This window comes from Dendrobates tinctorius, unplaced genomic scaffold, assembly GCF_039654945.1.
Source record: "Dendrobates tinctorius isolate UK_male_01 unplaced genomic scaffold, ASM3965494v1 ptg000005l, whole genome shotgun sequence".
Classification (NCBI taxonomy): domain Eukaryota; kingdom Metazoa; phylum Chordata; class Amphibia; order Anura; family Dendrobatidae; genus Dendrobates; species Dendrobates tinctorius.
The window spans coordinates 35,897,398-35,920,000 of record NW_027361673.1 but is presented as its reverse complement, the minus strand read 5'-3'; the positions used below and the strand labels follow the sequence as shown (position 1 = coordinate 35,920,000).

Below are 22,603 nucleotides of genomic sequence, written 5' to 3'. Positions count from 1 at the left end.
AAAATCACCCAGAAATTCAAAATCTCCCTTATCCTGTAGTCACTTTTTTCACACCTGTGCCATCGAGCCTGTGACATAGCGCTGTGATATTCAGTGGGCCTCACACAATCCAAGTGTCCAGTGTCCACAAGTGTCTGCAGAAAATCTAAATCTCCCCTGTCCTATAGACACCTTGTACCTTGTTTTACATTACTATATAGTTTGTTGGATTTTGTCTACATTTCTACCAAAAATGAGGAAGGCTGGTGGAAGAGGCCGTGGAATTGGGCGGGGGTTGGCAGCTGGTAATGATGGTGTTGGTGGTGGATCTGATGGTAGTGGCAAAAGCAAAATAGGACCGAATGCAGGAGGTGTTGAGCCTGCATCATCGTCTGGCTCCATAAGGCTTCGAAGGCTTAGTTTTCTAGGAGTTGGCAAACCGCTTTTAACGCCAGAGCATCAGGAAAAAGTTTTGTCTTACATTGCTGACTCAGCCTCCAGCTCTATCGCCTCCTCTTCTGAAGTTGTAAAAAGTAAAAGCACTGAGTCGTCATTGGAGGCTCATGTTCATGAACCACACCTTTCCTTGTGTCCTTCACCACAACCAAGATTGAAGGATGACGCAGGCCATACTACTGATTACTCCATGGAGCTGTTTTCACATACCATGCCTGGATTATCAAGTGAAATGGTGAATTACCCAGGCCAAGATGAATCTGACATGGAGTGCACTGATGCACAGCCGCTGATAGATGATGCTGCTGGTACATTCACTCAGAGCACTACATTGTCCTCGCAGTGTACAGAGCCAGATTCTGACCCTGATGAGACTCAGGTGCCCCTTCCCGCACACTATACCACCATACACGGTGACACAGAGGAAGGTGCACATGACATAGAAGAGGAGGTGATGGATGACCCAGTTGTTGACCCAGATTGGCATCCATTGGGGGAAGAGGGTGCTGCTTCCAATAGCTCAGATGAGGAGCATCCACAGCAGACATCAACATCGCAACAGCTGTTATCTGGCAGGCCCGGAGCACTCCAAAGACAGGTTCCAAAAATCAAAAGAGTTGCTGGACAGCTTGTCCAGAGGGTCAAAACATCACAGCGTGCTAGGCCGCAAAATGTCTGCCAAAGTAGGAAGAGTGCAGTGTGGCACTTTTTTGAACAAAATCCTCATGATCAGGCCAAGGTTATCTGTAAGAAGTGCGCAAAGACCTTTAGCCGAGGGAAAAATCTGAAAAATTTGAATACCAGTTGCATGCTTAGACATTTAACCAGCATGCACTTGCAAGCATGGACACAACACCAAACCTCAAGTGCCACATGTGCAACTGATCACAAAGAAGGTAGTCAGCAACGCTACATTGTTTCCCCCACTGTAAGCCCACCGGTTAGCACAGCAGCAAATGTTGAGGTGTCGTTGCAAGGCCACAGCAGTCAGGGAATCCCACTGTTATATCAACGAAATATTGAATCTAGGCCATCAGAAAGAACACCAACTCCATCACCATCATCAACCCTCTCAGTCCGCCCTGTCCACCGCTACTTCCACCATATGCAGCTCTCAAGTCCAGCTCACCCTCCCAGACACTGAGTAGGTCAAGAAAGTACTCAGTCTCTCATCCACGTACACTGGGTTTGAACGCCCACATTGCCAAACTAATCTCGTTTGAGATGATGCCCTATCGGTTGGTGGAAAGCGCAGCTTTCCACGAACTCATGGCCTATGCAGTACCACGCTATGACCTACCCAGTCACCACTTCTCTCGCAAAGCCATCCCAGCCCTCCACCATCATGTGAAAGACCGCATTGTCCATGCACTCAAGCAGTCAGTGAGTGGAAAGGTGCACCTCACAACTGATGCATGGTCCAGTCGGCATGGCCAGGGCCGTTACGTGTCCATCACTGCGCACTGGGTTAATGTGGTGGATGCAGGGTCCACAGGGGACAGCGGTGGTGGGACAGTGCTGCCTAGCCCACGGTATAGGAAACAGTTGGCTGTAGGCGTTCCATCCTCCTCCTCCTCCAGAAGCGAAAGCTCGTCCACAGAGCGCAGTCGTACGAGCACTCCATCTTCAGCTGCCACTGTTGCACACGAGGTGTCCCCCTATCGAGCAGCTAGTGGAAAGCGTCAGCAGGCTGTGTTGCAGATGATGTGTTTGGGCGATAGACACACCGCCGAGGTGCTGGCCGAGTACTTGAAGCGACAAACTGAGTCATGGCTGGGCAGTGTACATCTTGAGGCAGGCAAGGTAGTTAGTGATAACGCCCGTAATTTTGTGGCAGCCATAGCCCTTTCAAAACTCAGCCACATACCTTGCTTGGCTCACACCTTGAACCTGGTGGTGCAGTGCTTCCTCAAAAATTATCCGGAGTTAACAGCCCTGCTCCATAAGGTGAGAAGACTGTGCGCGCGCATCCGCCGGTCGCCTGTACACTCCGTTCGTATGCAGAAGCTGCAGCGATTGCTCCACCTTCCCAACCACCGCCTCATTATCGACATTGCAACAAGGTACTCCACCCTGCACATGGTGGAGCGGCTGTGCGAGCAGAGGCAGGCCATAATGCATTTGTGGGAGGATACACGGCCAGGCACTTTGAGAGCAGACATGGAGTTGACAGGTGTGCAGTGGTCGAAGCTGAAAGACCTCTGTAAAGTCCTTCAGTGTTTTGAGGAATGCACACGGCTGGTAAGCGCAGACGACGCCATCCTAAACATGAGCATCCCACTTATGCGTCTGCTCATGCAAACTTTGACGCACCTTAAGGAGCAGGCATCTGCAGCCAATGTTGACGAGGAGGAAGAGGTGGAGGGAATCCTTGATGACATTCAGCCATTGTCTGCTCAGGGACCTCTCCTGGACGAGTTGGAGGAAGAAGAGGAGGAGGAGGATGATGATGGGGATGATTACTTAGGGGAGGAGGATGCATCTCGTGGGGCAAGTGAAAATGTTGGCGTGGCAAGGTCGGTTTGTGCGTGACTGGAGGGATGTGGATTTGCCAGAAAGTGCTCCTCCAACCAGCTCTCGCAGTGCATCATTGACACCTGGAACATTGGCCCACATGTCAGATTATGCCTTGCGGATCCTAAAAAGGGACCCCCGCATTGCCAAAATGATGAATGATGACGACTACTGGTTGCCCAGCTGCAAGTGTGCTATCGGAAAGAGTCTTCAGTGCAGCTGGATCAATCCTGACAGAAAAAAGGACCCGTCTGTCAACCCAAAATGTGGATGATCTAACCTTCATTAAAATGAACCATGCATGGGTTTCCAAGGATTTTGTCCCACCTTCCCCTGATGACACATAGGGCGACAGAAAAATGGCTTGCTTTGGTCCACCTCTTCCTGGGACTTGACCTATTTCGCCTTTTGCATCAGCTGAATGTCCAACATCAACATATGCCACTTTCTAAAACTCCCTAACTGTGCTGCCTCCCCCCCCCCATGGCCGGGGTCACCACCTAGCGCACGACACCGTGCGAGTGCCGTTGCCCTGGACAGGTGGGCAGGCCGACTCTTGGGCGCGGGCACTGGCACAGGGTCCCTCATAGTGCAATCAAGTGTCTCTGACGGTGGTGGTGCACACCCGCCGTCAGACACACCGCCGTACTATGAGGGGCCCAGTGCCAGTACCGACGCCCACGAGTGGGCCCCCCTTGCTTGGGCAGGGCCCCAGCATTTGCAATCTTTACCTCTCCCTGCTCCTCCGCTGTGTAGTCTGGGCCGTCAAATCCATACTGTGCCTGACACCGTTTGAGCCTGCCTCCTGATGTATAGACATATCTTTTGAATGTGTACGCTATCCATACACGTTATCCGGGGATACGGTACCCTTTCTCACCTTTGTGCAATCACGTGCAAGCCATACTGGGCCTTACACCGTCTGAGCCTGCCTCCTGATGTATAGACATATCTTTTGAATGTGTACGCTATCCATACATGTTATCCAGGGATACGGTACCCTTTCTCACCTTTGTGCAATCACTTGCAAGCCATACTGGGCCTTACAACGTCTGAGCCTGCCTCCTGATGTATAGACATATCTTTTGAATGTGTACGCTATCCATACATGTTATCCGGGGATACGGTACCCTTTCTCACCTTTGTGCAATCACTTGCAAGCCATACTGGGCCTTACACGGTCTGAGCCTGCCTCCTGATGTATAGACATATCTTTTGAATGTGTACGCTATCCATACATGTTATCCGGGGATACGGTACCCTTTCTCACCTTTGTGCAATCACGTGTAACCCATACTGGGCGTGAGAACGGCTGGCGAGCTGTTAAGCAAGCTACAGCACCTGTGGTTTGCACACGTAAGTTTTTCATTTTTTTCAGGAATGACGGTTAGGCCTAATTCCGGAACTGCGGTTGACCTGCACTTACTGGGAAATCATCGTTCGCGAGTAATAATTGTAATCAGTGATCCCCATCACTAACGTTGTTCAGCGGGTTATCTGCACCTGTAAGCGACAAACGCTGGCCTTTTCAGTGTAGCGCACATGCAGCCACGGACATGTAAGGGCATGACACACCAGTTATTGGCCAATCTCATGTGCCAGAGCCTCACGTGTCCCTCTAGTAAGCCGGACTCGGACCGCGGTGCATGACGGAGTCTCGTTCGTTAACGGAATTAAGCTTGCAATGTGTGCATCTGTTCTGTAGCTGGCATGGTTGAGGTTGCCCGTGTTGAGTCAAGTTACGCCGTAGGCTCCACTCCTGGTGGTGCCCTTCTGGACATTCCTTTAAGGTTCAGCTTTGCAACCATACTGCCCACGTAAAACAAACACTTTGCCTTCATGAACGCTGTTTGGAGGGTCATAACTCATGGGAATAACGCCGCCCAATCAGTTAACCTGTTAGAGAGATCCTTCGATGCTCCCAAGCATGACATCACACTCCCTAGGAGGAAGGTAATGCCACTGTGGCGACCGTACTCCTGGGGGCGACACAAGTGCACTGATGCCCAGCCACTGCTCGATGAATCTGCTGGTACATTGACCCAGACCACTACATTCCCCTCGCATGCTACCCGGCCTGAATCTGACCCTGATGAAACTCAGGTTACCCTTCCCATATACAGTTCCATCTTACACGGTGACAAAGAGGAAGCTGCAGATGAAAGTGCAGGTGCGGCCCACCCGCCATCAGACACACCAGACACACCACCGTACTATCAGGGGCCCTGTGCCAGTGCCGTCGCCAACGAGTGGGCCCCCCCTGCTTGCTCAGGATCACAGCACTTGCAAGGTTGAAATACTGTGCAGTGAGATGGAAGATGGGTACGACGAGGAGTCCAGACTAGTACAGGGATTCCCTAGCGAGGAGACTTATTTGATTGTTTTCAATGTTGGGACAGCAATTTTTGGGGAGCACTATACTCTGGAGAATGATAGATGGGGCCCACCATACACTGGAACATTCCAAAGGTGGACATCAGACACTGGAGCAGCATTTACAGGGCCCATTATACAATAGAGCATTAGAAATGGGGCCCATTATGTTTGGAGCATTATTTGGGCCCATAAGACAGTGGAGCTTTATCCATGGGGACCAACATATACTGTAGCATTATGTGGAGCTCATCATATACTGTTTCAAACATTATATGGGACCAATGATTCTGTATGGAGAAATAGATGGGCCTCGTCATGAGATGTAAAAAGTGAAGTATTTTTCATTGTACTATACCGCTATTTCTCTGCCGTATCGGAGCATGATGAGTTGTGGTATTATGTGTTAAAGGGGCGCTCTTTCGCCCAGGGCACGTGAAAACCTGGAGCCAGCCCTACCCCCCCCCACAACTTTAGCCAAATAACCCCCATTTTTCAGTGCGTAACTTGTATTATGAAGTTAATTAAGGTTGACCAGCTTAAGTAAGAAGAATTGATGCTTTTGGCATTCAAATGAGCACTGTAGGTGTGTTTCCTGTCCTCCTCTCACTGCCGACTTTTATTCCCCATTGACTTACATTGGGTTTCGTGTTTCGGGACGACCCCGACTTTTCCCTATAATCGGCCGATCTTGCTCGACCCGACTTTTGGATAAGTCGGGTTTCACGAAACGAAACTCGACCATAAAAAAACAAAAGTCGCTCAACTCTAAATCACACTCATGTTTAAAAATGGATCATGTCTGGTTACACTGACAAAAACTTGTTCTAGATTGATGGAACAGGCGTTTGTGAGCATGCGCAGTAGCAAAGTCGCCTGTTTTCATGTGTAGGAGAGGCCACTCACACTGCTCACCACCCTGTCTTTCTGATCTAATACTGGAGATACCAGGAGTGTTGAGGTAAGAGGCGGCTGCTCATACTGCTCGACACCCTGTCTTTCTTGCTTGTCACCCTGTCTTTCTGATTTAATACTAGAGATAATAAGGGTGCACTGGTAAGAAGAGGCTGCTCACACTGCTGTCTATCCTGTCTTTCTGACCTAATGCTGGAGATACCAAAAGTGTTGAGGTAATAAGAGGCTGCCCACACTGCTGTCCACCATGCTTTCTAATCTAATACTGGAGATACCAGGGGTGGTGAGGTAAGAAGATACCCACCCTGGCATATCCATTAATTTTGTACATTTAGGATTGATATCACTTAATACTTATGATATGTGGATTTGTCCCCTGGAACTTTTTTCTGCTGTCTAGCCATATGTTCTTTGTCCCAAGTAATTTTATCCTGATTACCATTTTTCCGTCATTTTTTTGTAGATTTGTACAATAAAATTTGTATTAATTTTCTTTATTTTTTGGATGATTGTTCTTTTGATTTTTCGCTCTTGGTGTTTATGACATAGTGATAGGCCGACATTATGCTCATAGATTAGACAATTTTGTTAACCTGTAACAAGACAGCAGAAGCTATTTTAATTTACTAAGTGTTATTTTGTAGTGATGAGTCCTATCTACCCCCTACCGAGCCCTCTTTTAGCTACTTGCTTACAATGCACAATCTGTGGTTTTGGTGTATGTGTAGATCTTATATCCCATATGTACCTTAGTTATACAACCTCTCTTTTCTGTGGGCTTAGGGTGTTCTATTTTTGAGCAAGTCTCTTAAGGTACTGTCACACTTAGCGATGTACCAGCGAACCCGACCAGCGATATGACGCGGTCAGGATCGCTGGTACATCGCTAAGTGGTCGCTAGTGAGCTGCCACACAGGCAAATCTCACCAGCGACATCGCTGGGGACGGGGGTCGCTACTTACCTGTCACACCAGGCGATCCTGCGTCCTCCCGCCCGGCTCCACGCGTCGCTCGTCGCCACAGCAGGAAGCGCCGCAGGAAGCTGACGACGAGAAACAGTCCTGGACGTTCTCGCGCGATTAGCGATAACCAGCGGGGTAGCCGGTGGTAGGTAAGTATCAGACATAGCGATATCGCTAGCAATATTGTTATAACGTCACAAGTTATAGCGATATCTCTTACTGTGACATGCCCTTTAGAGTATGTTCCCATGGACAGAAACCGTCAGCGCTTTGGACGCAAGACATGTCCGCTCCATCCAAAGTGCTGCCGGCTTTTGAACGCAAGCGATTCCACATGTGTTCATTGAACAGTGCGGAATCACCACATCCCATTACATTGTACGGGTGACTTTATCTTGCGGAGACTGAGCATCTCCGCAAGATAAATAGACATGCTGCGGTCGGTAAAGACGCGCTGCATGTGCGTCTACGCAGGGAAGCTGGAGGCGTCCCTGCATGCATAGTGGAGATGGGAACATACTAACTAACCGTGGGAACATACCCTTAACAGTCTTCTAATTTTGGTATTCTTGTCTTTTATTTATTCATTACCATGCTTTATAACATTTAGGGCTCACTTTTTGTGTGAATGTAGTCTTGAACTTGCAAACAATTAACACATAAGCATCAAAGCAGCCAACAAGACTCATGGCCCATTTTTACCAGGACAGTGTTATGCACTTCTGTTTTATTAGATCAAAAGAAAGCACCGTGTTCGCAGCATTAATTTGCAGAATGCATGGGCTAAGGTAATCAACTGCAGGTTCTGCCCAGTAACCACACAATGAACTTTAGTTTGAGCTACAGAGTAACAAATTTGGTTAAATGTTCAAAAAAGTACAAGTTTCATATGGGTAAATGTGATCGACATATCACAAGTTTCTATGAATGCCATCATTCTTTAAGAGAATCATATGAAAGAGTATAACTAATTTCCTGGAAAAGCCTTGATAACGCCGTTAGCAAAACCCAGTCACAAGCCTTTACATATCAGGCTAGCATCAACACAGTTAGTACTATTAGAAAAGTTTCTTCCACATTCCCTCTTCACACTGACGTCATGATTTAGTTTTTTAGCCAGGAACCATGAAGGGTAGAACAAATCCATCTTTACTGTCATTATTATTTTCATAGTTTATGAGGCAGAGCAGGCTACACTATTTTACCTTGCAAAAGCAACTGAAATTAACCCCTTTACCCCCACAGCTTGTTTTTACCTTTCTGGCCAGGCCAATTTTTTCAATTCTGAAGAGTGTCATTTTATGAAGTACCGTAATAAATCAGACACATCAATGAATCCCAGTGATTTTGAGACTATCTTTTTGTGACACATTGAATTTTATATTAGTTGTAAATTTAGGTTTAATTTTTTTTGCATTTGAGAAAATATCGAAATTGACAAAAATGTTGAAACTTTCGCAATTTTGAAACTTTTAATTTTTATATCCCTAAACCAGTTGGCCATGCTGTGCAAAATAACTTATTAACATTTCCAATATGTCTACTTTACATATGGACCATTTTTTAAACATTTTTGTCGGGTTAAAAGTTCATCAGCAATTTATTTTTTCAACAAAATTTATAAAACTTTTTTTTGTACAGACCACATCAAGTTTGAAGTGACATGGAGGGACCTACATGACAGAAAATACCCAAAAAGACAGTTTTAAAAACTGCATACTTCATATTGGTCAATACCATATTCAAGAAATGTATTAACTCTTTAGGTGCTTCACAGGCGTTCAAGCAATGTGGAAGGAAAAAATTAACATTTTAATTTTTACCACAAAAATGTACATTTAGCCCAAAACATTACATTTTTACAAGGGTAACAGGAAATAATAAACAGCACAATTTGTTGTGTAATTTCTCCTGAGTACGCAGATGCCCCATATATGCTGGAAAACCACTGTTGGGGAGCACGGCAGGGCTCGGAAGGGAAGGAATGCAAAATTAGCTGGAACAGATAGCGGACGCCAGTATGCAGAGTCCCTGATGTGCCTAAACAGTAGAAACCCCCCCCCCCCCGCTAATGACACCATTTTGGAGACTACACCCCTCATGGAACATATTTAAATGATGTAGTGATCACTGTGAGTCCACAGGTACTTCACAGAATTTTAAAACATTGAGCAGTGGAAATGAAAAAAATATTTTCCCATAAACATGTTCCCACTGCGCCGTAACATGTACGGTGGATGCCATGAATTGTTAAGGTGCACTACATACAGAAAATGCGCAAAATATATTTACTAATTCCTATCTTAAAGGGAAGATATCGTCAAATGACCTATTGCTGAATTCAGGTTTTGAAATTTTTTTTCTGTTTTGCAATCTTTTTAGTTTTTTTATCTGCATTAAAAAAATTAGTAAGAAATGTTTGTGCGCTGCCCGTTTTTTATCAGACTGAACACAGACCGACAGAGCATGTTCTATTGATCCTCAACATCAGATCAGAACAGGAATGCTCATTCTCAGATCAGCAGCTTTCACAGATGTGTGAATGGAACTGTGCCAGGGTCGTGGAGTCAGAGTCGTGGCGTCGATATCGGTATAAATTGGACCGACTTCTAAAACATATAATACACTGGGTACAGTAGTACAATGCAGGATGTGCTGTAAATGTTTCCATAAATATTTGGGAAAGTTATGAAATGTCCTCTAAATGTCTGTTCTGTTTTTGATCTGAGGATCGTAGCGTTTAGTTGAGATGAATCTGTGCTGCATTTTATGCACATGCTCAGTAGTGAGGCAGTGCTGTGGAGATGAATCTGTGCTGCACTTTATGTACAGGCTCAGTAGTGAGGCATTGCTGTGGAGATGAATCTGTGCTGCACTTTATGTACATGCTTAGTAGTGAGGCAGTGCTGTGGAAATGAATCTGTGCTGCGCTTTATGTACAGGCTCAGTAGTGAGGCAGTGCTGTGGAGATGAATCTGTGCTGCGCTTTATGTACAGGCTCAGTAGTGAGGCAGGGCTGTGGAGATGAATCTGTCCTGCGCTTTATGGACATGCTCAGTAGTGAGGCAGTGCAGTGGAGATGAATCTGTGCTGCACTATATGTACATGCTCAGTAGTGAGGCAGGGCTGTGGAGATGAATCTGTGCTGCACTGTATGTACATGCTCAGCAGTGAGGCAGTGCTGTGGAGATGTGCTGCACTTTATGTACATGTTCAGTAGTGAGGCAGGGCTGTGGAGATGAATCTGTGCTGCACTTTATGTACATCCTCAGTAGTGAGGCAGGGCTGTGGAGATGAATCTGTGCTGCACTGTATGTACATGCTCAGTAGTGAGGCAGTGCTGTGGAGATGAATATGTGCTGCGCTTTATGTACATGCTCAGTAGTGAGGCAGTGCTGTGAAGATGAATCTGTGCTGCACTTTATGTACAGTTGTGGCCAAAAGTATTGACACCCCTGCAATTCTGTCAGATAATACTCCGTCTCTTCCTGAAAACGATTGCAAACACAAATTCTTTGGTATTATCTTCATTTAATTTGTCTTAAATGAAAAAACACAAAAGAGAATGAAGCAAAAAGCAAAATATTGAACATTTGACACAAAACTCCAAAAATGGGCCAGACAAAAGCATTGGCACCCTCAGCCTAATACTTGGTTGCACAACCTTTAGCCAAATTAACTGCGACCAACCGCTTCCGGTAACCATCAATGAGTTTCTTACAATGCTCTGCTGGAATTTTAGACCATTCTTCTTTGGCAAACTGCTCCAGGTCCCTGATATTAGAAGGGTGCCTTCTCCAAACTGCCATTTTTAGATCTCTCCACAGGTGTTCTATGGGATTCAGGTCTGGACTCATTGCTGGCCACCTTAGAAGTCTCCAGTGCTTTCTCTCAAACCATTTTCTAGTGCTTTTTGAAGTGTTTTGGGTCATTGTCCTGCTGGAAGACCCATGACCTCTGAGGGAGACCCAGCTTTCTCACCCTAGGCCCTACATCATGCTGCAAAATTTGTTGGTAGTCTTCAGACTTCATAAAGCCATGCACACGGTCAAGCAGTCCAGTGCCAGAGGCAGCAAAGCAACCCCAAAACATCAGGAAACCTCCGCCATGTTTGACTGTAGGGACCGTGTTCTTTTCTTTGAATGCCTCTTTTTTTCTCCTGTAAACTCTATGTTGATGCCTTTGCCCAAAAAGCTCTACTTTTGTCTCATCTGACCAGAGAACATTCTTCCAAAACGTTTTAGGCTTTTTCAGGTAAGTTTTGGCAAACTCCAGCCTGGCTTTTTTATGTCTCGGGGTAAGAAGTGGGGTATTCCTGGGTCTCCTACCATACAGTCCCTTTTCATTCAGATGCCGACGGATAGTACGGGTTGACACTGTTGTACCCTCGGACTGCAGGGCAGCTTGAACTTGTTTGGATGTTAGTCAAGGTTCTCTATCCAACATCCGCACAATCTTGCGTTTCAATCTCTCGTCAATTTTTCTTTTCCGTCCAGATCTAGGGAGGTTATCCACAGTGTCATGGGCTTTAAACTTCTTGATGACACTGCGCACAGTAGACACAGGAACATTCAGGTCTTTGGAGATGGACTTGTAGTCTTGAGATTGCTCATGCTTCCTCAGAATTTGGTTTCTCAAGTCCTCAGACAGTTCTTTGGTCTTCTTTCTTTTCTCCATGCTCAATGTGGTACACACAAGGACACAGGACAGAGGTTGAGTCAACTTTAATCCATGTCAACTAGCTGCAAGTGTGATTTAGTTATTGCGTCAACACCTGTTAGGTGCCACAGGTAAGTTACAGGTGCTGCTAATTACACAAATTAGAGACGCATCACATGATTTTTCGAACAGTGCCAATACTTTTGTCCACCCCCTTTTTTATGTTTGGTGTGGAATTATATCCAATTTGGCTTTAGGACAATTCTTTTTGTGTTTTTCATTTAAGACAAATTAAATGAAGATAATAACAAAGAATTTGTGTTTGCAATCATTTTCAGGAAGAAACTGAGTATTATCTGACAGAATTGCAGGGGTGTCAATACTTTTGGCCACAACTGTACAGGCTCAGTAGTGAGGCAGTGCTGTGGAGATGAATCTGTGCTGCACTTTATGTACATGCTCAGTAGTGAGGCAGGGCTGTGGAGATGAATCTGTGCTGCGCTTTATGTACAGGCTCAGTAGTGAGGTAGTGCTGTGGAGATGAATCTGTGCTGCACTTTATGTACATGCTCAGTAGTGAGGCAGTGCTGTGGAGACGAATCTGTGCTGCACTTTATGTACATGCTCAGTAGTGAGGCAGTGCTGTGGAGATGAATCTGTGCTGCGCTTTATGTACATGCTCAGTAGTGAGGTAGTGCTGTGGAGATGAATCTGTGCTGCACTTTATGTACATGCTCAGTAGTGAGGCAGTGCTGTGGAGACGAATCTGTGCTGCACTTTATGTACATGCTCAGTAGTGAGGCAGTGCTGTGGAGATGAATCTGTGCTGCACGCACTTTATGTACATGCTCAGTAGTGAGGCAGTGCTGTGGAGATGAATCTGTGCTGCGCTTTATGTACAGGCTCAGTAGTGAGGCAGGGCTGTGGAGATGAATCTGTGCTGCGCTTTATGTACAGGCTCAGTAGTGAGGCAGGGCTGTGGAGATGAATCTGTGCTGCGCTTTATGTACAGGCTCAGTAGTGAGGCAGGGCTGTGGAGATGAATCTGTGCTGCGCTTTATGTACAGGCTCAGTAGTGAGGTAGTGCTGTGGAGATGAATCTGTGCTGCACTTTATGTACATGCTCAGTAGTGAGGCAGTGCTGTGGAGACGAATCTGTGCTGCACTTTATGTACATGCTCAGTAGTGAGGCAGTGCTGTGGAGATGAATCTGTGCTGCGCTTTATGTACATGCTCAGTAGTGAGGTAGTGCTGTGGAGATGAATCTGTGCTGCACTTTATGTACATGCTCAGTAGTGAGGCAGTGCTGTGGAGACGAATCTGTGCTGCACTTTATGTACATGCTCAGTAGTGAGGCAGTGCTGTGGAGATGAATCTGTGCTGCACGCACTTTATGTACATGCTCAGTAGTGAGGCAGTGCTGTGGAGATGAATCTGTGCTGCACTTTATGTACATGCTCAGTAGTGAGGCAGGGCTGTGGAGATGAATCTGTGCTGCGCTTTATGTACATGCTCAGTAGTGAGGCAGTGCTGTGGAGATGAATCTGTGCTGCTCTTTATGTACAGGCTCAGTAGTGAGGCAGTGCTGTGGAGATGAATCTGTGCTGCACTTTATGTACATGCTCAGTAGTGAGGCAGTGCTGTGGAGATGAATCTGTGCTGCGCTTTATGTACAGGCTCAGTAGTGAGGCAGGGCTGTGGAGATGAATCTGTGCTGCACTTTATGTACATGCTCAGTAGTGAGGCAGTGCTGTGGAGATGAATCTGTGCTGCGCTTTATGTACAGGCTCAGTAGTGAGGCAGTGCTGTGGAGATGAATCTGTGCTGCGCTTTATGTACAGGCTCAGTAGTGAGGTAGTGCTGTGGAGATGAATCTGTGCTGCACTTTATGTACATGCTCAGTAGTGAGGCAGTGCTGTGGAGACGAATCTGTGCTGCACTTTATGTACATGCTCAGTAGTGAGGCAGTGCTGTGGAGACGAATCTGTGCTGCACTTTATGTACATGCTCAGTAGTGAGGCAGTGCTGTGGAGATGAATCTGTGCTGCGCTTTATGCAGGGCTGTGGAGTCGGAGTCGGAGTCGTGGAGTCGGAGTCGGAGTTGGAGTCGGTATAAAATGGACCGACTCCGACTCCTAAAATATATAATAAATTGGGTACAGTAATTCAATGCAGAATATGCTGAATATTTTTTCATAGGAGTTTGGGAAAGTTATGAAATGTCCTATAAATGGCTGTTCTATTCCTGATCTAAGGCTATATTCACACACAGCGTTTTTCCTGTGTTTTTTGAGGATACGTTTTTCAGCTGCAAAAGCTGATCATCTTTTTAAAAAACTGCATCACCTGAAAGGTTTTTGAGCTCATAATGTTTTCAATAGCAAAAGCAGATTAGAAATCTGCTCTATCTATCCAATTATTCATATCTGTCTATCCATATCGTATCTGTACCAAAAAGAATGAAAACCGGGTAGTACACCAATATATATTCTGTTCTATCTAAATATCTTGATTATTGGATCATAAAAATGATTAAATGTCTGAGGTTCACATTGTACTACAATAAATTTTTCACTTAAATATAAGCAACATGTGTGGGAGTCGGAGTCGTGGAGTCGGAGTCGGAGTTGGAGTCGGTGTAAGGGAAATTGAGGAGTCGGAGTCGCAGGTTTGGCTTACCGACTCCACAGCCCTGGCTTTATGTACATGCTCAGTAGTGAGGCAGTGCTGTGGAGATGAATCTGTGCTGCACTTTATGTACATGCTCAGTAGTGAGGCAGGGCTGTGGAGATGAATCTGTGCTGCACTTTATGTACATGCTCAGTAGTGATCAGAGCTGAGGAGTCGGAGTAAGGTAAATTGAGTGGACAGAGGTTTGGCTTACCGACTCCACAGCCCTGACTGTGACACTGTTTCCGAGTGCAATAAAAAAAAACAAAAAAACAGCATTTTTCACTAATGTGTGAATGTGCCTTTAGACTAACTTCCATTTACACATGAACATAGGCACCGTGGTGGGATCCAAACCTGATATTTTGTATGGAAGTATTTACTGATAGTGTAACAATCATTGTAAAGAGATGGAGCAGGCCAGCTATGATATCGCATATTGTGTTGTATTTGCCGTCAGTTGTGTATAGAGGTGTTACTTTTCTTTGTAATTCTGCCTCTAAAATAAAGCTGCAGTAGTCAGTGTGCAAATTGCAAGATTATTTTTTTTTTTTAAGTAAAGATTTCAATATAGAGAATAAAAAAAAAAGGACAAAACCTTTCCAAAATGGAAAAAAGGGTTAAGTTTATTTTTAGCCATTGACAAAATGAACAAATGAAAAATCTAAATGGAACCAATATTTAGTGTATCCGCCCTTTCAGAATCGGAAGCTTTTTTTTTTGGATACACTTGCAGGGTCAAGGATTTCATAGGATTATAATCAGGTGTATGAGTAACCAGGTCTACCAAATAGGTGATACTTATTTTCACACATACGTTGAAACATAGTCATTGCTGAGCAGAGATGGAAAAGTTCCCATTCCAATGAGCACTTCATCGCATTCAAAGCGTCCCTCATTACTTTCAAGCCCATGCTCAATGCAGTAAAATAAACCTACTTGTCATCTCTCATATCCTCCCTGTCTCACAACCCTAAACTGCTATTCAACACTTTCAGGTCTCTCTTCCATCCTCCAGCTGACTCCAACTCAAAAATATCTCCTGGATTTGCACATTCCTCAACCAAGAATCTTCAAAAACACTACTGCATGCACTCATCTCCCGCCTCATCTATTGCAACCTTCTTCTCTGTGGCCTCCCCACTAACAGTCTTGCACCACTTGCCCCTTGCTATTCCCCGGCCTCTCCTCTCTGTAAATCCCTGTACTGGCTCCCCATTACCCAAAGACTCCAACTCAAAACTCTAACCTTGTCATACAAATGAATGCACAACTTGTCTCTTCCATACATCTGTGAACTAGTCTCCCGGTACTTACCTGCACACAACCTCCGATCCTCACAAGATCTCCTTTTATACTCCCCTTTTATCTCCTCTTCCCATGCATCCCCCCTTACTCTGGGGCTTATTACACCAAAATATCAGACTCTCGCTTACTGTGGAAACCTTTAAAAATGTACCTGAAGACCTACCTCTTTCAACAAGCGTACAATCTGCAGTAACCCTTGCTCAACCATACTGCTGCACAACCAGTTCTACCCTCACCTACTGTATCCTTACCCATCCCTTGTAGACTCTGACCCATCGCGGGCAGGCTCCTCTCTCCTCCTGTACCAGTCGGTGACTCATTTTGTTCAAGATTATTGTGCCTGTTATTTGTTATGTATGCCCCTTTTCACATTGAAAGCATCATGGAATAAATGGCGCTATAATAATAATTAAATGAGACATCTGTGGAGGAGGCTTAAAATTTGAACAGCCAAACTCTGCTACACAAGCAAACTTGTGGAAAAAGGTTTTATGTCACAGACGATACACACATATATACTAACATACATACACATATTCTGGAAATACTGAACAAAGCAACAAGCAGTTATACTACATCAGCAAGGTCTCCACCAAGCAAAGCTTTCAAGCACACTAGGGTTTTAAGATGTGCTGTTTAACCTCTTCTGAAGAAGCACCAAGAAATGAGCAACTTTCAGGAGCGTAGACGCTGTGGTTGGCCAAGGAAACTTTGTGCTATAGATGAAGGTCACAGCATGCTTCCCTGCAAAATCGGAAGACTTCCAGCTATGCCATCAGCTTATAACTGGCATCAACCAGAGGGACCCAGCTACACCCATCTACTGTTCGCAGAAGTCTGACCAGAGGTTGTCTTTCTGGAAGAATTGCTATAAAAAAGCAATGTCAAATATTTGGCTGTAACTTAAAATAGTGAGTTGGCTGACGAGCGGTACAATAATAAGTGTCTGCTGGCAACAGTGAAGCTGGGTGGAAGTTTCTTGCGACTTTGCTGCTGCATTTCAGTAAATCAAGTTGGGGATTATTTTTTTTCAGGGTTAATAGTGTCCACAATGCTCAGAAATACAGGCAGAAATCCTTTATGCAATACCATCAGAAAAGGCATCAGTTTTGTTCCAAATTTATTCTGCAGTAGGACAACGACCCCTAACGTATAGCTAAGGCCTGTTTCACACTTCAGTTTTTGTCCATCAGTCAAGATCCGCCGTTTTGCAAAAAAAATGATCCGCTATTTTGTTTGGCGGATCCGTTTTTTTTCCCATTGAGTTGCATTACCGGCGGATCTTGACGGACGGCCATCCATTGAATCCGTTTTTTTGCGGATCCGCCAAAATTTTGCCGTCCGCCGACATGCCCGAACAGAGAATGTAACGTTTTTTCGGGCGGCAGGATCCGCACTTCACACTGCGCATGCCCAAAAGACTTCACTCAGCCTGAAATTTAACCCTAAAGTCTGTTCTGGCGCCTGGAAAAAAAAAAAAAGTCCGGTGGCATCCGTTCACATCAGTTAGCAATGGATCCGCTTTCTGCCATTTTGGCGGATTTTAACTGACACAAAAAAACTGAAGTGTGAAACAAGCCTAATGTAACTAAGAACCATCTTCAGCACAAGGAAGAACAAGCAGTTCTAGAAGTGATGACTTGACCTCCACAGAGTCCTAATCTCAACATCATCCAATATGTCTGGGATTACACAAAGAGACAAAGATTTGCACAAGCTTACAGCCTCAAAAAGATTTGCGGTTAGTTCTCCAAGACATCTGAAACAGTCTCCAGGCTAAGTGCCTCAAAAACTGTGTGGAAGTGTACCAAGAAGAATTGATACTACAAGTGCTTTTCACTAAATTAAAATAACAAAGTTAATTTATTTCACTTCTTCAATACAAAAAGTGAAACTCATTATATAGAGTCATTACAAACAGAGTTATCTATTGCAAGTGTTTATTTCTGTTAATGTTGATGATTATGGCTTACAGCCAATGAAAACCCAAAAGTTATTATCTTAGTAAATTAGAATAATTAACAAAAAACTCAAGCAAGGGCTTCCTAAGCGTTTAAAACGTTCCCTCAGTCTGTTTCAGTAGGCTCCACAGTCATGAGGAAGACTGCTGACTTGACAGATGTCCAGAAGGCAGTTATTGGTCATTGACACACACCACACTGAGGGTAAGCCACAAAAAGTCATTGCTAAAGAAGCTGGCTGTTCAGAGTGCTATAACAAAGCATATTAATGGAAAGTTGAGTGGAAGGAAAAAGTGTGGTAGAAAAAGGTGCACAAGCAACCAGGATAACCACAGCCTTGAAAGGATTGTTAAGAAAAGGCCATACAAAAATGTGGGGAAGATTCACAAGGAGTGGACTGCTGCTGGAGTCATTACTTCAAGAGCCACCACACACCGATGTATCCAGGACATGGGCTACAAGTGTCGCATTCCTTGTGTCAAGCCACTCACGTCCAATAGACAACAGAAACGTCTTAACTGGGCCAAGTACAAAAAGAACTGGACTGTTGCTCAGTGGTCCAAGGTGAAAGTTAATTTTGCATTCAATCTGGAAATCAAGGTCCCAGAGTCTGGAGGACAAGTGGAGAGTCACACAATCCAAGCTGCTTGAGGTAAGTGTGAAGTCTCCACAATCAGTGATGGTTTGGGGAGCCATGTCATCTGATGGTTTAGGTCCACTGTGGCTTTTTAAAACCAAAGTCAGCGCAGCCGCCTATCAAGAAATTTTACAGCACTTCATGCTTCCCTCTGCTGATAAGCTTTTTGGAGATGGAAATTTAATTCTCCAGCAGGACTTGGCAAATGTCAACACTGCCAAAAGTACCAATACCTGGCTTAAAAACAACAGTATCACTGTTCTTGATTTGGCCAGCAAACTCGCCTGACCTTAATCCCATAAAGAATCTATGGGGTTTTGTCAAGAGGAAGATCATAGATACCAGACCCAACAATGCAGATGAGCTGAAGGCTGCTATCAAAGCAACCTGGGCTTCCATAACACCTCAGCAGTGCCACAGGCTGATCACCTCCATGCCATGTCGCATTGATGAAGTAATTGATGCAAAAGGAGCCCCAACCAAGTATTGAGTGTATTTAATAAACATACATTTCAGTAAGTCAACAATTCGGATTTTAAAATCATTTTTCAAGTTGCTATTATTAAGTATTTCTAATTTACTGAGATAATGACTTTTGGGTTTTCATTGGCTGTAAGCCATAATCAACATTAACAGAAATAAACACTTGAAATAGATCACTCTGTAATGACTATAAAATATGAGTTTCACTTTTTGTATTGAAGAAGTGAAATAAATTAACTTTTTGATGATATGCTAATTTAGTGAGGAGCACTTGTATCTTGAAGGCAAAGAGCGGTGACAGCAAATATTGATTCAATTTATATGTTGCTTTTGTTGGTTCACTTCGTATTTTGTTAACACCACTATTTTTTAAAGTATTCTTACATTGCCACATTTTTTCCACACCTACCCAAAACTTTTCACATTAGAGTATTAAAAAAAATCTTTACTGCATGTCTCTGGAGACTGTTTCCCCCCCTCCTCACTATGTGGAGTGTGACCGCAAGACAAGTCTGCAGAAGAAGTCTTCCTGTTGTTCCCGATCTACAACAGCCAAAAACATTACAAACCCGCTAAGTGGGCATGTCTTCAATGGGCAAACTAAAGATGTAACTAATTAACAAGAGATTAACTACTTGTCAAGGACAAAGAAAACAGGATATTCTGAAAAGTAACACGATTTCTGGCCTTTATAAGGTTTTCCTGCATTATTAAGCAGTAGTCTCTATTTTCTCACTTCATCAACTTCTAAAAACAGCAACTATAATCTGATTCCAAGGGGAGATGGAAATCTGTCTCCACTGAAGTAAATTCAGAGAAGAAAACTAAAATAGAAAACACTGACTGTCTCACACGTAGTATTTAGCTCCAGAACCACTCTTATCAGATCTTCTGCTAGACAGATGATTCTCAACTTTATACTGCAATAATGTCAAAATAAGGTGGCGCTCATCACTGGCAAATCCAAGTTAGAATCTAGGCTACCATGTTGGCTTGTGACATTAAACCTGTTTAGGTTTTGCCTCAAACACATGCGAATTTACCTGTGTTCAATAGATGGCAGTGCTTTGGACACAGCGAATATACGCTGCGTCTAAAGCACTGCTAGTTCCGGATCATGGCCACATGGCCTTACAAGTTTGACTAAAATCAATAAAAAACATCAGATATACACATCAAACACAGTCACTGTCAAAAGTCCACAAGCACAAATATACAGCACATTCAGGCATTTTAACCATTGTCCGCGATAGGAAAATCAAGACATAGGCATCAGAAGGCAGGAGCTAGTTTCCCGTAAGGGAGCATAGTTACATACTTACACACATCAGCGCACATAGCATGTCAATAGCAGCATGGGTCACACCATCATTGTTCCTCTTTAGAGCCTTCACTACTTTTACTCCCAGACGTTCCCGAAACCTACAAAATCCACAGAAACAAGCAATCACCAATGCGGGAAGTGTAAACGTTTAAAAGGGAACCTGTCAAAAGATTCATGCCACCGAATCACAGGAGCATGAAACAGGCACAGGCATAGTTAATGTAGATGAAGTGTATACGGTGAAACTGATATTTCAATAACACATCTGTCCCTGATCATCAAGCAGTGTTCTCCAGGTTTCTGCTATAAAGCTGCTAGAAACATTGACTTTTTTATTTTAAATTTGAGTCCAGGCGAGCTCTGCCAACGTTGTGAAAAGAAGGTGGGGTTTAGCAAGAAGTGGGCGTGGCCAAGCGCTCAAAAAAAATCATGAAAATGTACTATACAAAAGATCTATACGCCAGCCTTGATGAATATTACAGTCTATGAGCACAAAAATGATGGCATTGACGATTGTTCTGTACACAAGGAAGTGTGGCGGTTCTCTCTAAACAAGCCATTATCCGACTGCCAATTAGCTAGTATGTGGCCGATCAGTGGTCGCAGTCCACTCAAGTACATCGAGCATAAGTTTCATACTGTCTATGGTACAGGCAGCATAATTAGTATGATAGGTCTCCATTTATACATGAACCTGACAGCCTAAGAACCTGTGTCGCAGTCTTCTGTTATCAGATTTCTGCCAAACCATAACACTGCATGGAATCACAATGGATACTACACATTATCAGCAGTATTTTCCTATGCACTCGGAAAATGGAACATCAGTCTGTATTAAAGAGGCTCTCTGTAGGACGTGCCGATCACAGCAGCCCTGCAATAAGATTATTACAATATTACATTTGAGACAGAACGTATAATGGATTTCATTTACTCCAGTTACGTTACTTTTCCAGACTCTATTTATAAATCAATAAAGACGAGGAGACATCACACATTTAGGTCATGCAGGCCGATCATCTAACCTACAGTACTTCTTAGTTGCACTATGAAAACTAAAAGCTGGGGCCATGGATTGGACCAGAATTTAGGTTTCTTTTTACATTTGTTGGGAGAAGTGTTTATACATACTGACATTTGTCATCAGATGACAGATTTGTTACAAGTGTATTGTTTAAACAGACAATTTGTAGGGAGAACACAGGTCCATTTTTAAGAGGTGAATAAGCAGTGGATTACAGTGCCAGCATTATGAGAAAGTGGAGAAAACCTGCAGTGTAAATTGAGCAGGGATACGGATTTGTTATGGCACCACAATAAAAAGGTTATTTCGCTGCAGTGCAGAGAGAGATTCTCTGTGCCTGAACAGCTTTTGGGGTTAAATTAAATGAATGGAAATTCTTCCGGGCATGCTCAGTTTAAAGAAGGAGAATCCATCGTCGGATTCCGTCATTTGACAGATTGCAACGGATCTGCCGAACATAGGCTTCCATTCAATCCAACGGCTGACTGCGACGGATCCGTCGCAATCCGTCTTTTCAACGCAGACAAAAAACGTTAGAAAACGTTACAAAGTCCGTCTACTCCAGAAGGCGGACGCTGAAATTCCGACGGATCCATCAAACAACAGATGCAACGGACAACCATCCGTCGCTAATGCAAGTCTGAGAAAAAAAACGGATTCTGTAAAAAAAGAATCCGTTTTTTTCAAAAAAGGGCGGATTTCGACTGACGTCAAAAGACTAAAGTGTGAAAGCGACCTAAGGCCATGTGCACACGTTGCGGATTCTGCTGCAGATCCGCAGCTTTTCAGGCTCTGCGGGTCCGCAGCAGATTTAGGTGCGTTGTACAGTACCATTGTTTTCAATGGTAAACTGAAAAACGCTGTGCACATGCTGCGGATTTTTCCACGCAGATTTGCTGCGGGTTCAAATCTGCAGCATGTCAATTCTTTGTGCGGAATCCGCAGCTGTTTCACATCTTCTCCATTGTAGAGGTGTTAAACATCAGGCTAATCCGCAGGTCTTTTGACCTGAGAATTTACCTGCGGATTTTTCCAAATCCACAGCACCTAAAACTATGTGTGCACATAGCCTAAGTGGGGAAGTTTATCATATGTGTAAAGTCAATATCGAAGCCATTCAAGACTTCTTAAACATGGATATGAATCTCAGTCAAAACTGAGATTTTGGATGCAATTCACTTCAAAGGGTTTCTCGGAGAATGGGATAAAAAAAAAAATTGCTTGCATCACACTTCAAGCTGCAATCTGTCTTAGTCAAATGTCAGGATGGAATGGAGCATAAAAATACACTGTTTAAAATGTGTCAATGTCAGAGGACCAGCATTGTGACCCAATCTG

At 44.2% G+C, this 22,603-nt stretch overlaps 1 protein-coding gene across 4 annotated transcripts in view; it reads right to left on the bottom strand.

The window, feature by feature from the left end:
* The window catches only part of DNAJC13 (DnaJ heat shock protein family (Hsp40) member C13), a 288,549-nt gene that overhangs the window by 157,192 nt on the left and 108,754 nt on the right, over positions 1–22,603 (bottom strand). For all 4 annotated transcript variants that reach the window (XR_012231076.1, XM_073569478.1, XM_073569468.1 and 1 more), the window contains one exon: positions 20,240–20,339. Coding sequence is in view for 3 of the 4 variants with exons in the window: in XM_073569478.1 (XP_073425579.1) it covers positions 20,240–20,339 (100 nt within the window). In the remaining variant the exon portion in view is untranslated. The remainder of the gene's footprint in view (positions 1–20,239; positions 20,340–22,603) is intronic.